Here is a 16,928-nt window from a genome sequence, read left to right on the forward strand (position 1 = left end):
TTCGAACACGCTAATTATAAAAAAAATACTTCAAACACGCTAGGCGAGTAGGCGACATCCCACATACATATGACTTCTAACGTTTTCTAAACCACCATCGTGCACTCCATCTTTCAACACTGAAACACCACTTTTATATCTAAAGGATACCACCATTCTAAAGCAACAATTTTCGTACTTAAATTGCAACTCAGAAGACCCTCCCCAAACAAGAAACACCATCAACAGAGCAAAGAGAGATCAGAGAGAGGATTAGTGAAGAATTTGGAGGGAGAGAGAGATCCACAAGGAAGGTACTCCCTCTTCTCTCTCTAGCCTACCCCCCTTGTTTCTCTCTCCTGGTGCTGTGCCGGTGTGTCCCTCTCTGCATCCCCTCCTGCCCTTTTCTGTTCATTCAGTCGGTTCCCCTCTCCCCCAAGCCAAACACCACCACCCCTCCCCCCTCCTCACCTCCCTCTCTCTCCTCGCCTCCTCTTCCCCTCGCCGCTTTCCCCACCCAATCCGCCCGCCGGGCCGCCTCCTCACCGCCGGGGCGGCCGATTCCCCGGAGATTCCGCGCGATTCGGCGCGGATTCGGGGCTCCTCTCGGCGTTTCACGGCGAATCGGCGGGGATCGGGCTCCCGGGAGGTCAGGCCCCCCTCTGATCGCTGAAACTCGCTGCTCGGTGCCCGCCGCGTGGGGTGTGGGTTTGGGCGCCTGCGCGCGCCGGTTTCCGGTCGCGGGCGGCGCGTCTAGGTGCGGTGAACGGATGAACTTGCTTGGAGAACTGGGTGCTGGGTGGGTGGGATTCGATGATCGGTTCGCGTCAGGGCGGCGTATGTTGATGCGGCGGAGTAGGTTGCGGAGGGGTGCGAGCGGGGCGCTAGCTCATGGTGGTTAATTAAGCAGTAACTAACTAATAATTGCAGTAGTAGATTGCAGACGGGGATCTACCTGTTGGCGTTAATGACTCTGTGCTTATCCATTTGGTATGATTTTTTTGGTTAGGAAGGGGGATGCGTGCTCTGTATGTGGGGAATGTTTGGGGTAGAAGGAATGCTATGTGGACAAGTAGCATTGCGAGGCCAAGAGGATTGCTGATGTTGCGTGGCAGTAGAGGCTGTGTGCCCCATCTTGTACTGATATGGACAAAAATAGGAGTGAGTGGTATACTGGTATGCTAGAGAACTTTTGGATCAGACAAACATGTGACTCTAGCAGTATACTTGTTATTTGAACTGACTGCAACTTATGCATATGTATGTTGAATGTGCTTGCGGCGACTTAACCCTTTGAAGGCGTTGCAAGTAGAATTGGTGTAGAGCTTTTGGTCCTTGGAAGGTTGACTGATACTGTTTGGTATATCAATTGTTCAGTATGCACTACTGTTTGCTATATCAATTGTTCAGCATGCGCATTCCTTTTAGCATATTTAACTAGAGTAAAGCAGGTCAGCTTGACAATTTTCTGTTCAAGTAGTAGCGAGTAATCTTTGTTGCCATTGTTGGTTGGGCAGATGGTCCTTGTCGGCTGTCGCGTGTGGTATGTATTATGGCTAATAGGATTGGTTTGTCGCTTTGTTCTCACTGCAATGTGTTCCTCGCATTACTGTACGAAGGCTGAGCTAGAATCTTGGCCTTGTTTGATGATTCATGACTTACTTTTTAATTGCTGCTTCTCTGCAGAAATCTCCATCTGTTTTAGCAACTCTTTGGAACATTTTACTTGGAGCTTGAATAACATCACCTTCCCTGAAGTGCAAAATATATGGGCTGATTTTGGCATTTCATGGGAGGTTTTGAAGATGATGAACCACCCTCAAAACGCGCAAGAGCATCCTCAGTAGAATCTGCAAGTTTGTCAGATTGTTTCTCGTTTTCGAAGTGTGCCAATCCTTTGGGAAGTACAATGGCTAGACCTTTGCCTTCCCAAGGGAAAGAAGTTATGGTTGGTTCTAAGGGTGTTATTAAGAAGGAGGAGTTTGTCAGGATAATTACAAAAACTCTGTATAGTCTTGGATATGAAAAAAGCGGAGCAGTTCTGGAGGAAGAATCAGGGATAACTTTGCATAATCCGATGGTAAATCTTTTCAGAGAGCAGGTGATTGATGGGAAATGGGATAATGCAATGGTTACGTTGAATAAGATCGGCCTCCTGGATGAGAACATTGTGAAATCTGCTGCATTTTTGATATTGGAGCAAAAGTTCTTTGAACTTCTGAGAGATGACAATGTCATGGGTGCTATGAAGACTTTACGAAGTGAAATCACACCCCTTGATGTTAATAGGAAAAGAGTGCACGAATTATCGAGTTGTATGATTTCCTGTTCTCCACAACAGTTGTTCCTTGGTTTTTCAAAGCTTGGCATTGATTCTTCTGCTTCACGGTTGAAGCTCCTAGAGGAATTGGAAAAGGTGCTCCCTCCAACAGTTATGGTACCAGAGAGGAGGTTAGAGAATTTAGTTGAGCAAGCACTTACTGTGCAACGAGATGCTTGCTATTTCCATAATTCTATAGATGGGTTGTCACTCTACATTGATCATCGCTGTGGAAAAGATCAGATACCATCTCGCACGCTACAGGTAAAAAACTAATGCTAGTGCCTGCTTCAGTGTTTGCTTGGAGCACTAGTTTTCCTACATAAGCACCAGTGCTGTGTCTGCTACTTGCCTACTCGGCTCATGTACTGTCTTGATTCGTCATTTGTACATTATTTAAAACACCGCTCGATGGTTCTTTCTTCCTCTGTATAATTGTATTTCACTGCCATTGTCTATATTTTGGACTATAAGTATGGCAATAAGCAATGGAACTTCCAACTTTGATGTTGTAGTTTGCAAAATTGAAGGCATGATCAAGCTATATAGCATAAAGACCTTAAGCTTTCTTCTAGCTTGCTCCATCATGTCAAGGAACCGATCTTTCACTCCTAGTAAAACATAAATAGAAACATGCAGCTCACATGTTGTCATACTTTATTTTTTGTTGAAACTGACTTTGAAGTTAGATAATTTGATTATCAAGATTAATCTCTTCTACTAGCTGCATATCCTAATGTTTTTTTGGTTCTAATCAATAAGTATTTTGTTGCAGGTTTTGCGTGCGCATCGTGATGAGGTGTGGTTTATCCAATTCTCAAACAATGGAAAGTATTTAGCCTCAGCATCAAATGATAAATCCGCAATGATATGGGAGGTAAACTTGGGAATCTATTCTTCTAACGTCTTCTATGTTCATGATCTATGTAGGCCTATTCCTTAGTTTCTTATTGAGTAAAATGCACTGGGGGTCCTTAAACTAGTTGACATGTTCTGTTTAGGTCCATGAACTTCGAAAGTGCATTTTTAGGTCCACGATCTATTCAAGTGTGTTAATTGAGGTCCAAAACGCCTCTGACCAGCGTTGACCGCATACGTGGACCGCCACGTCGGATCTAACATGGACTGGGCCTATTGCGAGAGCGGGGCATATATGCAAATCACCCCCTCTCCTCCCCGCCGCGCTTCGCCGTCCGCGCTCGCCGCCGAGGGAGCAGGGGAGGGTCGCCGCCCCGCGCCCGCGCACGGAGGAGGATGGGGAGCGAGCAGAGGGCCACCGCCGGAGCTCGGGAGGGAGGCGGCGCAGGGGAGGGGGAAGGAGGCCGCCGTGCCTGGCCCCCGCCGGCCCGGCCGCCGTGCAGCTCCACGGGCCCGGCGCAGCCCCGCGAGGCCCGCCGCGGAGCTCCATGGGCGGACGGAGCCTGGCGCAGCCCCTCCGTGGCCCTCGCGGAGCTCCATGGGCGGACGGAGCCGCGGCGCTGGGGAGATGGAGCAGTGGGTCCGTGGAATCGACGAATGGCTCACCGGAGAGGGAGGAGGAGCAGTGGGTGCGTGGAATCGACGAATGGCTCACCGGAGAGGACGAATCGGCGGCGGTCGGCGTCAGAGAAGGAACTCGTGGCGGCGGCAATGGAAGAGCAGCCAGAGCCGCTGCTCTGTGCTGTTGCTGCCTGGACGCGCGCCCCCACAAGCCCGCAAGCCTGCACCGGCAGCTCCGCCTCCCGCGCGCCGCCGATCCCGCGCTGGCCCGCCCGGCCGCCGCCTGGATTAACGCACGCCTCCCTAGCTCCTTGCGCGCGCCGCTCCCCTACTGCAGGCCCGCGCCGCCGCGAACCGCTCCCGCTCCTCCACGCCCTTTGCGCCGCTCCTGAGCCTCCCCCTCGCACGCTTCCTGGCCCGCGCGCGCCGCTGGGCCCCAGGCCCTGCTCTACCTCCCGCGCGCACGCCGCGTGCTGCTCTCCTGCGTGAGCGCCGCGTGGGGTTCCGCCGGAGGTGGTTCGCGCTCAGCAGGATGCCGGTGCTGCGGGGAGCCGGCGAGGCACGCGCGGTGGCCAGGCAGGAGCCGAGCAGCGGGGCTGCGGCGGCCGCACGGTGCGGGAGCAGAGGAGGAGATGAAAGTACGGGGGAGAATTGAGGAAGGCTCGGCTCGGGAGGGTCAATGTGCAAATATGTTGTCCTCGTTAGATCCGACATGGCGGTTCACGGAGGCGGTCAACGCTGGTCAGAGGTGTTTTGGACCTCAATTGACACACTTGAATAGATCGTGGACCTAAAAAATGCACTTTCGAAGTTCATGGACCTAAGTAGAACAGGTCAACTAGTTTAAGGACCCTCAGTGCATTTTACTCTTTCTTATTTTACACCTTATATGCCAAGAACTGAACTTGTCCATTCTTACTAACGCTTTGCACTCCCTGCTATTTACATCTTTACAAAAGTTGATTTCGAATCCTTGGTTATTTTCAACCAGAAGACAGAAGCTTGCCATTTCATATGACCTTTTTCCTTGAAACCTACTACTTACATCCTGCTAGCTTCTGTAGCAAAGGAAAATTAATGTAGATGTTTACCAAGTTATTGTTGATCTTGAAAGTGTGTGTCCGACCCCATCTGTTCTCCTGTTACATTACATATCTTAGAATCACACAAAGTATTGGATCTGGGTGTTCTTGCATTTTTATGGTTGAGGGATTTATGTTAATTACACAATTTTGGACTATTCTTATTAGATATAGGATTTTCAGGATGTCATCTTCAAAGGTCAGCTCCTTTATTATACCACATGCTACAACTTTCTGATCATTAAACTATTTATGGATTGAAAAGGGTGTTTTGTGTGTGTGTGTGTGTGTGTGCTTGTTGGGGGGGGGGGGATAGGATAGCCTTTTCCAATAGGTAGAAAACTAATTTCTCACTGATAGAGCAGCTGTACTTTAATTTTTTACTTAAGAATCTGTTTTGTCTTGTTGTGATCTGGTGTGAATTTTCCTTTCTCTCTATTTTCAGTTATCTTCTCATGCAGTAATCTTTGCATTTCGTAGGCTGATGAAGATGGAGAGCTATTACTGAAGCACACATTGAATGGTCATGAGAAGTCGGTGATGATGGTTGCATGGAGCCCTGATGATTGCCAGCTTCTCACATGTGGAGTTGAAGAAACCATCCGGCGCTGGGATGTTGAATCTGGCAAATGTCTTCATGTTTATGAAAAGCCTGGCATTGGTTTTATATCATGTGCTTGGTTTCCAGATGGAAAGCAAATATTGTCTGGTCTAACTGATGAACACTTCTGCATTTGGGATTTAGATGGTAAGGAAGTAGATTGCTGGAAAGGGCAGAGATCAACAAAAACACCTGATTTTGTTGTAGGAAAAGATGGAAAGCTCATAATAAGCATGAATAGGGAGAAAACAATTCTTCTGTTTGATAGGGAGACAAAGCAGGAGAGGCTAATTGAAGAGGATCATACAATTACTTCATTTTCTCTATCGGAAGATGGTGATTTCTTGCTTGTAAATCTCGTGAATGAGGCGATTCATTTGTGGAACATACGAAATGGTCCAATTCGAGTCAATCGGTACAGTGGCCATAAGCAGAACCGGTTTGTTATAAGGTCTTGTTTTGGTGGGTCTGAGCAGGCATTCATTGCTAGTGGGAGTGAAGATTCGCAGGTATGATGATTGCCTTGTGACCACCTACGGGCTACGGCTATAGAACTCATATATTGTGGGTGCACTTAAATTTTGTTGTCTGTGTTCCATTTCTATTATTTACACTACTTCCAGACAAATGCCATTTTAGACAATTATATTTGTCATTTGATGAGTCAAATCTAATTGAAAATGGGGAGAATATATTTGTCATTTTAACCATCATCAATGCATCATGTTATTCTTTTGTATATGACAAAACATTCAAACATCATGAGATCTAGAAATCTTTAGTTAACTCGTATGCTGTTGCAGTTGCCAATTGGCACTTATGTCTAGCCTATTCTTCAGATTCATTGTAATTTAATAGGCACGTGCATATCTGTCAGTGCACATGTCAGTTTCCATAAGTTTTCTTCTATAATTCAGTCTGCGGCATATTCATTGTCACTTGTACCACATGTCTCATGCTGCTATTTTGTTTTTAGGGTAGGAAATACCATCATGAACGTTAGAGATATGTTGGAATTATCTGTTTCTTTTGATTGATATGCCTTTTCTGCTGAACTATTACTTTAATGGAGGCATGTAGTGATGGCATCCATCCTTCGGGTAGGCAGTAGAAATTATGCTGCCTTGCATTACAGTTAAAAAATTAAAAAAAATGTTAGATCTCTTAAAAATTGTAGTGGAAAACAGAAAGACTTGGCCTTTTGCAGTGTCTAGCAGTTGGTTGGTCCAGCCACGCAGTTCATTCCATGTTTTCTCTTACCCAGCATGTGGCCCTGAAGTAATCTTGCGCAAAACCTGTTATATTTTCAGGTCTACATTTGGCATAGAGCCACCGGGGATCTCATCGAGACTCTGGCTGGTCACTCGGGCACAGTCAATTGTGTAAGCTGGAATCCTGCAAATCCCCACATGCTCGCGTCGGCGAGCGACGATCACACCATTCGTATATGGGGTGCAAAGAAGGCCAGTCTGAAGCGCAAGGATGTCGGGAGCAGTAGCTGCAGCAGCAATGGGATCCACGCGAATGGCAACACCCATGGCAACGGTTTCGTTCACCAGTGCAACGGGAACAGCACCAAATGATACTCGCGAAGGCAATGTATCCCCATGGATGGTTGACTGGCATCTGTAAATCCCCCTTTCCTTTACTTTCCTCCAGGAAGAAGAATCGCGGCCTCCATAGTAAAGAAAACGAAAAAACCCAGAAAAAAAAAACAAAGCTGCAGCACAAAGTGTGGGGAAACCAGCTGGGTTCCGGGCGCCATCTTTCCCTTGTTCCATCATGACTGTTGTCACATTTATTTCTTAATTCAAGCTGGAATAGAATTATGATATTAATTTGCATCTTTGATCTCTTGATTTACCCTCTGATTGATTCTAAGTGCCTTACGGTGGTGATGATGGGTAATTTCGCTATCGTCAATTATTAAAGAAGAAAAAAAATCATCTAATTGCCTACAGAACAAATGGACTTCTGCCTTGAGTCCACAGCGTGACATTTGGATGTCGGTCTAAGGAATGGTACACAACATCTGATCATAACTTTGCGTTCAATCCATTTGTTTGGTTTGGGGGATTAAATGGTTTGTTTGATCACCATGCTTTTACTAGGGGTTTTTTAGATTTCTGCCATTATAATTTTTCGATTTTGGAAGAATGACATTATTATTCACGTTATTGGACACTTGCCATTACAATTTTTCACTTCTTTGAATCGAGCCGTTTTATACGTTTTTATGCCTTTGGACCCAGTCGCAGACCTGCGTATTTTCGTATGGCCCAAAATACCCCTGCTGTTTCTCTCCCTTCCACTCACTGACGTGTGGGGCCCAAGTGTCAGCTTCTCCTTCAACCTCCTTCCTCCTCTCTGCCACGCGCTGCACACCTCTCCCCCCTTGCCGCCATCGGCCTGCTCCCTGCCGGGAGGGCCAATCCCCCGCCGCGCCCTCGCGCGGGCCCGCCGCCACCACCGCCGCGCCCTTCCCTCCTCCCGCAGCCCCACCGCCTCCCCTGCGTTGCGAGCGGGGCAAGCTGCGGCGGCGGCGGTCGGGGCTAGGAGCTGCGGCGGCGGTCAGGCCTCCCCTGCAACGTCGACGGATCCTGGCGACCGGATCCCGGCGCTGTCAGACCTCCCCTCCCTCCCTCCCTCTCGTCTCCTCCCAAGCCGCATCCAGGCTGGTAGCGGCGGCGCGTCCCACGCCAACCGCTGCTCGTCCGCCCCTCTGCCCTCCCTCCCTCGCCAGATCCAGGCGGAGGTGGAGACCCGCGCAGGACCATGGCGGCAGCGGCACGCCCCTCCCCTGATTCTTCTCCGCCGGCGAGCGGCGCAGGAGGAGGCGTGGCCGGATCCGGCGCTACGTGGGGGTGGACAGCAGTGAGAAGGGGTGGACAGCCGGCGGAGGCCGAATCCAGCGGCGGGGGAGGGGCCCTCCTGGCAGGGGCCCTCCCGGTGGGGAGCAGGCCTACGGCGGCAGGGGGCGGAGGGGAGCAGCGCGTGGTGGAGAGGAGGAAGGAGGTTGAAGAAGAAGCTGACGTGTGGACCCCACACGTCAGTGAGTGGAAGGGAAAGAAGAAGCAGCAGTATTTTGGGCCATACGAAAATACGCAGGTCTGCGAGTGGGTCCAAAGGCATCAAAGACGTATAAAATGGCACGGTTCAAAGAAGTGAAGAATTGTAATGGCAAGTTTCCAATAACGTGAATAATAATAGCATTCTTCCAAAGTTAAAAAATTGTAATGACAGGAATCAAAATAACCCTTTTACTAGTGTAAACGGTGTAAAAATGAAAATTGAGAACTAAACAACCCATTACTGTTCTGGCAACTAATGTTGTCATTTTTGTGTCATACACACATATATGTACCCGAAATTCGAAGAGTTCAATTCGAGTTGGTATTGAGCAGCTGCAAAAGGAGCGATTGAGGATAAATTCACAAAGGTCATGTTCAGAATGTAGAGAATTGGCAAGAAAACAATCGAAGAGAAAACATCATTAGGAAAAATGATGAAATACTTGCGTTAATGGAGAAAATGGCGGTACGAATTCCATTTTACTAGACTAATTTTGAGACAGTACAGATATATAGGCAGGTTTGGAAGGGTTCGCCGCATGAATTTCGAAGGATTGGGTTAGATTCAATGCACCCCATTTTCCTAAAAAAAAATCTAGTACTAGGTCATAAAAATTGGTAAAGTTCTGAAATGGTACTGTTAGAAAACAGTAACAGGCTAACATCTAGTATGTTTTCTTTTTTTTTTTTGAACTTAACAGCTATGTTTTCTGAGACAATAATTAGTAGTATTACATCGTTTTTGAGAGTACAGTAATAATTCAGCAGCTCTATGACCTTGGGCTCATGTTTGCTTCCCCCTTCGCGGAATTTTTTAATTTTTATATTTTTTTTTTCAATTTATCAAAAAATACATGTCGAATTTTTTTTTTTACAAAAATGTCATCCTACCGCCAGTTCATCCGGCGGACGGTAGGTACCGCCGGATGAACCGGCGGTAAGTTTGTTGGCCCACGACCCATCTAACATACTGCTGGTTCATTCGGCAGTAGCTACCTTCCGCTGGATGAACTGGCGGAAGGCGCTACCGCCGAGCTACAGCTGGCTGTAGCCGCACTGTATAGCCGCACTGTAGTATAAAGTGCGCTATCGCCGTTTCAAACGGCGGAAGGTCCTCCCACATTTTTTAATTATTTAGTAGGCTCTCTGTGCTATAATTATTTGTTTAATTATTTTGTAGGCTCACTGTGCTGTAATTATTTTCTTTACGCTTAGAGATATTTCAAAAAAAAAGAGATACCAGAGGTTATGAAAATACTTTTTTTGAAAACTAATACAAATTAGATTCAATTAGGCACCAGCCATAAATTTCTGGATTTCATTAACATAACGATTACAGAGCAACGGGTCATTGCGTCTGTACTACTACGGCAAATAACGCGTGAGACCTTTGCTCTGAACATGGAACTTAAAGAGCGAAGTGCAGTGGCACGTGCAACACGGTATCCATATTTTCATCTAAACCTAACGTGCCTTAGGGAATTTAAATTGCCAGGATTACATGGTGGTGCTTTACTGAGTGCACCGGGGATATTTCCCCTTCCTAATAGCTTCGGGCCCTGCTTTCTTTGCACGACGGACCCTCTCTCGCTTCTTCTCCCTGTCAGCTTCACGTTCCTCCGCCTCCTGACGTTCGACTTCTGCAATCCTCTTCCGGATATCTTCCTGGTCTTTCTTGCGCTTCTCCTCCATCTGTTACTCATGCAGCATTCGTTGCCACCTTTCTGCAGCCCACTTTGCTTCGCGCTCAACATGATCCTTTGCCTCCTGAGATTGCTCGGTGTCTAACCACTGCACGAAATCACATAAGACAGTGGAGTTTTTCCCGAAATCATGTTAGTACTCACATAGAGGCGGTAAATAATAGGAACGGAGTGCGATACATGTAACAAATAAAGATTAGTTAGACATACCCATGCTCGCAGATATTTGAAGAAACGACGGCCTCCATCCTCTCCCTCGGTCATCATCTGCACTACACAGTCCTCACCATGCATACATTTTGGCCAATCCTCTTTGCAGTTATCATATCCTCTCAGAGATTTTGTGGTACTGAAGTCACTTTTGCTCTCTACCGAAAATTCATACACTGGTTCTGGATAAATTTCGGGACCAACAGAACTCTCCCACACAATCGGCGGTCCCTTTCGTACCCCCTTTCCTCTCCCAGCACCGAAACCCTTTCTACTTGACGCCCCAAACATTACTACTCAAGCGAGGCGGTCCTACGGAAGCGAGTATCAAAGCATTCGCCACTGGGGATATATATAGGCGGTCATGACACCGCGGCCTCGGCTTAACGGGTACCCGTCTTAGTGCTAGTGCACCCAGCATAATAGTCCTAGTGCCAGTGCACCGACACATCCCATCGCGGAAAACACAGCATTGTCCAACTCGTGCTAATGGCACGTCACCGACACCCCGCATCGCCGAAAGCTTTGCACTGGCCTAGTCGTCATAATGGCATGTCACCGACACATCCCATCGCTCAACGCACCGATTATAGGGTTTTTATAATACAAGCAGGTCTAAGGGCATCTACATAGCACGCATATCATAGTCTGAACCGACGTACATAACATAGTCTGACAGAATAAAGTAAATCAAAAGCTACAACCTGTACACTAGATGCGTTCGCGCTTGCCCCCTCTCCTCCTGCCACGTCGCTCTGCAGCCTGGGCAGCCCTAGTGTGGTGCTGCGAGTACATCAGTGGCTCCGGTGGGATGGTCTCGCGAGTGGACTGATGACCCTGCTCAGGAACAGGCGTCTGCTCCCCCTGAGTGTAGTCCTGCATCGCGGGTGGGGCGCCCTCCAGTTGTGAAGGGCCGGCGACCTCCTGCGTCGGTGCAGCAGAGAACAACGTGTTCACCCACTCCGTCTGCGCGAGGTCGTCCACGTCCTGAATCTCCTCATCGTCGTCTGTCCCTCCCACCTGCCGGTACTCTGATTCACAAACCTCCATCCATCAATGTTCAATTAAGTATGTACTTGTTATCGCAAATTAACAACTCGTCTTGGACGTACCTAAATTATGTATTAGACGACGACGGGAGGAAGATCCGGCGCCGTACAGATCTATCGGCGGAAACGACAACGAGCCGGAACTACACGAATAAGAAGTACAAGTTGATGAATAACGTTTTACATGATGCGATATTGTAAGTGACACGAGGTTAGAGTATGATTTACCTGTCGAGTACAAATGTGCTGGCCGCGGCACGTACGTGGGCCGAGCTGCAGAAACCGACGGTGTCGCCATCGTGACGAGTGGCGGTGGCGGTGGACCTGACTGTGCCGCGGGTGCAGACCATCGTGACGATGGACCGGCCCTAGGCACCGGCCCCGAAGTGCGAGGTGGGAGCAAGGTGTCGTCCCCACGACAAGTCACGGCTCGCCGAAACCGCCCGCACATGTCGACGATCTTCTGCAGCGTGCTCTGGTGCTGCGCGGGTGTCATGTCATGGTACTGGCCCATGCTGGATGAAGCTTCGGACTCAATCGCTCGTATGACATCGTATTGAACCGAGAAAATAGTAACATCATATGCAATCAGTTTTATAGAATGCAAAATCAATCAGAGAAATGTAACGCTATGGCGAAGTTCTGGTCTCGAACTACGAGGTACGTCTCGGATACCGCTACGGCCTCGATCCGAGTATCTGGTGGAACGTGCACGAGTGCGCGTCCTCGGCAGGTACCACCATAGGTAGTCCGCGAACGCCTCGTCGTAGAAATCCTCAAGCAGATATGTGTGCTCCACAACTTTTCTGACCTCCCACAAATCCTGCCACTTTCCCTTAGAAGCATACACCCTGAAAGAGCATTCGCTTCGCACGTCATATGCTCTCGAACTGCTCTTGACTACTTTGAACTGTCTTTGTAAAGATAGGGTGGACCACCGTTTTACAGCTTCCTTCATATTGTCACTGTTGGCATACACTGAACCGATGCATACCTCATTTTTCTTGTACTCCCAAGGGACCGCTTCACCTTTATTTACTATTAATTTTGAAAAATTATACCTGGACCAGTTCTGCGGGACATGATAATCATCATCATCATCCGAGGAGTCGTCATCCATTGCATGGTTATGCTGTTCACCATCCCTCTGAAACTCTTGAACTATCGCGGCAATAGATCCCAAAACACTGGTTCCCTTCGACTGACCACTACCATGACAGAGATCTCATGTTCATCTCGATTAAGCCTGAAAACTTTAAATAGCCAATTGGATATTGAAATCCAAGTCCTTTCTCTTGCTCTGGGTAATTTTTTTGTGATCGAGCTAAACTCTGTCAAATCTACCCCTTCAGGACCATATCTAACTTCTCCTGACCCATAGAATACTTGAAAATATAAATCATCTGACATGCCTGCCAAAATTTGCGCCAGTGAATCTTTCTATTATTTTGTGAAGTCAAATTCAGACCACAGTCTAAATATTAACTATATTTTCTACCCACATTTTAATTAAATAAGTAATGTATGTGAGCCGCTGATATTACTGTGCTGACCATTCAAATCTAAAACTAATATAATTTTAAAACAGGTACCTTAATTTTTAAAACATGTACCATTCAAATAAGTAACGTGTGTAATTAATTTTTAATATGTACCTTAAGTTTTTCCCTAGAATTTCTGTAACGGACTAATAGTCCTAGTATTTGTACCTAAAATAATATAACTTACTAATAGTTCTAGCAAACTAATATTCTAAGTTCAACTCATTAATATTTAAACTAATAATCGTATTTAAATTAATAATATCTAAACTAATAATTCAACTCACTAATATTTAAACTAATAATCCTATTTCAACTAATAATTGTATTTAAACTACTAATATCTAAACTAATAATCGTATTTAAACTAATATTATCTAAACTAATAATTCAACTACCTAATATTTAAACTAATATTATCTAAACTAATAATCGTATTTAATTTTTTATTTTTAATTTAACTAAAAATTCTATCTGGGAGCTAATTTTTCGAATGAACTTCTAAACATTTCGAATGGTACCTGAAACTAAAGCGGTGCAGGGGCCGTCCTCGCAGCGTCGGGCAGCCGACCACCGACCACCATCGGCCACCGGTGGTGCGCAGCGGCCGGTGGGGCCGCTTCCCGGCGCCGCGCAGCGGCCGGAGGGGGCGAGCGGTGGCGTGCGGGCAGCGGCCCACACCTACCGCGCAGCGGGCAGGGGCGGGGGCGGGGGCGGGGACGAGCGGCGGCGCGGGGGGGGGGGGGGGGGAAGGCGAGCGCCGTCGAGGCGGCTGAGCGCGCGGGGGAGGGGGCTCAAGCCGGACCGCGGCCGGTTTTTAAGGGGGGGCGCGTACCGTGTGATGGTCCAACGGTAAGTGACCCGCTATCGCCATTTGAACCGGCGGGGCGCTTACCGCCGGACCATTCAGCGGTAGGCCTCACCTACCGCCGTTTCATCCGGCGGTAAGTCGCAGACTCACGTCGGCCCATTTACCGCCGGCGATACGGTGTTAGGCAGTGGCCCCAAGCACCTACCGCCGGTTCATCTGGCGGTAACTTCATTCCGCCAGATCAACCGGCGGCATGATGACAAATTTGCAAAAAATAATTTATCATATATTTTTGAAAATTCGAAAAAAAATAATATAAAAATTAAAAAAAATTCCCCTTCGCGGGAACCCGGCCCATGTAAGGCCCAGGCAGGCTTTTGCTAAAAAAAAAATGTAAGGCCCAGGCCCACGTTCCCCGAAGCCACCTGATCACTCCTAGGGTTCCGCTTCCCTCTCCACCTATATATACCTTCAGCCGCCGCCGCTCTCCCATTCCCCTCTCCCCATCGCAACGCCGCCGCCGCCGCCGCCGCCGACGCCGCAGTAGGAGACGCGCCAAGGAGAGTCCGCGAGGAGGCGACCATGAGGGCCAAGGTATCCTCCATCCTCCTCTGCACGCATCGTCCTACCTAGCTTGTTGCGTAGATCCTTGTGGCGTAGCAACTCCTTGCCATGAGTAGTGCGCCGCCCGGTCCGTGCTCTGTCCTGGGGCTGTGATTACAAAGAGAGAGGCTCGAGTGGCTTAATTCTGGGGGAGAGATCGTTGCCGGGCCGGCGGATCGGCGCCGTGCGCGCGTGCCCCCCCCCCCCCCCCCCCCCCCCCCCCCCCTTGCCGCGGCGGACGAGCGGTCTGGGATAGATAGCATGGGGCGCGGGGTGCCGCCTGTTTGGTTTAACATGAGCCGAGCTGAGATTGATCTGTCGCGCGGGCTTGGTATCTCGGGCACCATGGTCCCCTTCCGCGTCCTGCCGCTGCGGTCTGGAGATGTGGCGCGCGCGTATGGTGTACGCCGCCTGGTGGTGCTCTCCCCCCTGCCACGGTGAAGGTTTCTATATCGCATACACTTGATATGAGCCCCGTGGATTGGCGCAAGAATTATGCTTCTAGATTAGCAGCATCTGACGATAACTTTAGATTTTCAGTGTTGGGTATGTTCAAACACTTGGTCCGTTGTTACTTCTTTTGCTTGGATATATAGTAGTGGATCTGAAACTGGAATTAAGTTGTCATCTTCCTACAGTATGTTTGTGTGTAGTGTGCAATGCTAGTTGCTCTTTTCCAGGGGCATATTGTGGAATCATATTATTCCTGTGTTAATTATGCTGCATATATTTGGTTAAGCTTCTAGTGTGTATTTAGCATTAGTGAAGCTGTCACCTGGAGCTACTTCTGAGCCAGTTACTGTAATAGCACCCTAATGATGATTGATTTGTCGTTTACCTTCACCCACTTGGATTTGTTTGTTTTTTCCACTTTGTTAGTCACCTAGTGTCACAAGCATATGTAACATTAACAAGCAGCTAGGCACATGTGTGTAGTTTTCCAAATTTTCTATTAGACAAACAAACCTCTTTTGAATTGCCTTGGATATTGTGTGGCCATTGGTAAAAGACTACTCTTCCTGTGTAAGAATAATACTGTTCTTGCATTGTTTTGCTCATTACTTAAATCTATTGTTTCCCCTGCTGTGCATGCAATTATTGTTTGCTGATCCATTCTCATTTGTACCAACTTTCAGTGGAAGAAGAAGCGCATGAGGAGGCTGAAGAGGAAGCGCCGAAAGATGAGGCAGAGATCTAAGTAAGCTGATTGAGATGGATGGTTGTGGTGATGCTGTGACAGTATGCATATCTTCGGATGCGATAGCCTCGTGGAGAGATGTCTACTAGGAATGGCGTCACTGTTTATCATCTGCTGAATGGCTTGTCTTGCAAACCTGCGCTTCATTAGGCCTGTTATTGTCGTTCTAGTTATATCAAGAGTTTTGCACTGAGATAAATCAATCGTTTTGTGAACCTGTTATGGAGCTTTGTTTTCTGCTAATATCTACCTACCTATTAAGTAATTCCTGTGTTGCTCATTTTGTGATTTTTTTGCATCTGTGTTTTAATGGTGCTCTGGATGCCTGCAATGAGCTTGAGCTTTGTGGTTGATTGTTGTGGATTGAAGTCATTGCAACAGATGCTTCAGTGTGCTCTAGTCTTGTGATGTACTGCCCTGCAGCCAATTATCCTGAGCATGAGGATGAAGGTGCCTTTAGTAGTTTTGTTCTGTGATGTTTGTGTGCACATGTGGTGCTGTTAATCTTGTCTTTGTTATGAGCTTTGTTCAGATGATGCACTACTCGACTGGAGCACTATAATGCTTTAGCACCTGTGAGCTTCAGCTGAAGTTCTTGGAGATGAAACATAATGCATTTTTGAGATGTAAATGAAAATAAATCTTGCTTTAGAACTGTAAATGCCCTTTTAATTGTAGCATTTCGTCAAATCCGTCAGCACTGGTGAAAGCTGCTTAAGTTGCGATTCAAACTAAACAGCTAAAAGCTGCCGTAATAAAATTAGAAGGCCTTATGAGATATATCCTATACATAACGCCGTAGCGGTATAATAAAAGATATTTGTTTGAGTACTAAAAAATAAATATGCATCTTTTCTTTTAGGACCGAAAAATAATTCCTAATACAAGTTAAGATAGAGAGTGTTCTCTGAAACATCAAGCTCTTTGGAAAATTGGCAATAGCTTTTCAAGCTGGAGTTCCAGTTTTTGCTTCAGACTCCCATGCTGGCAATGCAATCCATGAGCCCCCCCACCCCTAGAGTTTCATGGACCAGCCCCTGCCCGTTGCATTGCAGTAGGACAAACGTTTTAACAGCACCAGTTCATTCTGGTTTGCTAGCTCTGGTCTGGTTGCCAGCCCAACCAGTTACTCAAACCAGAGTTTGCATTGCTCAGACTGAAGCATGGGCAGCAATGGATCGCCAGAAATGCAATCAATAAGTAGGAAGTGCTTTCCAGTCTTAGATCCATTGACATACCATTGTGAGGTTGTCGATTGATGGGTGATGAACTGGCCTTAAG

General features: G+C 47.5%; 1 protein-coding gene and 1 long non-coding RNA gene across 3 annotated transcripts; both read left to right on the forward strand.

Moving 5' to 3' along the window:
• The first annotated feature begins 210 nt into the window (after positions 1–210).
• On the forward strand, positions 211–7,307 carry LOC120677616 (WD repeat-containing protein 26 homolog). 2 transcript variants are annotated; one of them, XM_039958768.1, is made up of 5 exons: positions 211–293; positions 1,666–2,563; positions 3,075–3,176; positions 5,341–5,970; positions 6,772–7,295. In XM_039958768.1, the coding sequence occupies exons 2-5, from the start codon at positions 1,769–1,771 to the stop codon at positions 7,042–7,044; spliced, it is 1,800 nt and encodes a 599-aa protein (XP_039814702.1). In that variant the 5' UTR covers positions 211–293; positions 1,666–1,768; the 3' UTR covers positions 7,045–7,295. The 2 variants fall into 2 exon arrangements, with proteins under 2 accessions (XP_039814702.1, XP_039814701.1); XM_039958767.1 differs by lacking the exon at positions 211–293 and adding an exon at positions 404–628 and having other exon boundaries at positions 6,772–7,307.
• Positions 7,308–14,296: 6,989 nt separating this feature from the next.
• Positions 14,297–15,927, forward strand: LOC120677617. The gene is made up of 2 exons (XR_005676383.1): positions 14,297–14,440; positions 15,586–15,927. It is a non-coding gene; the product is annotated as an uncharacterized LOC120677617 (long non-coding RNA).
• The last annotated feature ends 1,001 nt before the right edge of the window (positions 15,928–16,928 follow it).

Source organism: Panicum virgatum, chromosome 6N (genome assembly GCF_016808335.1).
Source record: "Panicum virgatum strain AP13 chromosome 6N, P.virgatum_v5, whole genome shotgun sequence".
Lineage (NCBI taxonomy): Eukaryota > Viridiplantae > Streptophyta > Magnoliopsida > Poales > Poaceae > Panicum > Panicum virgatum.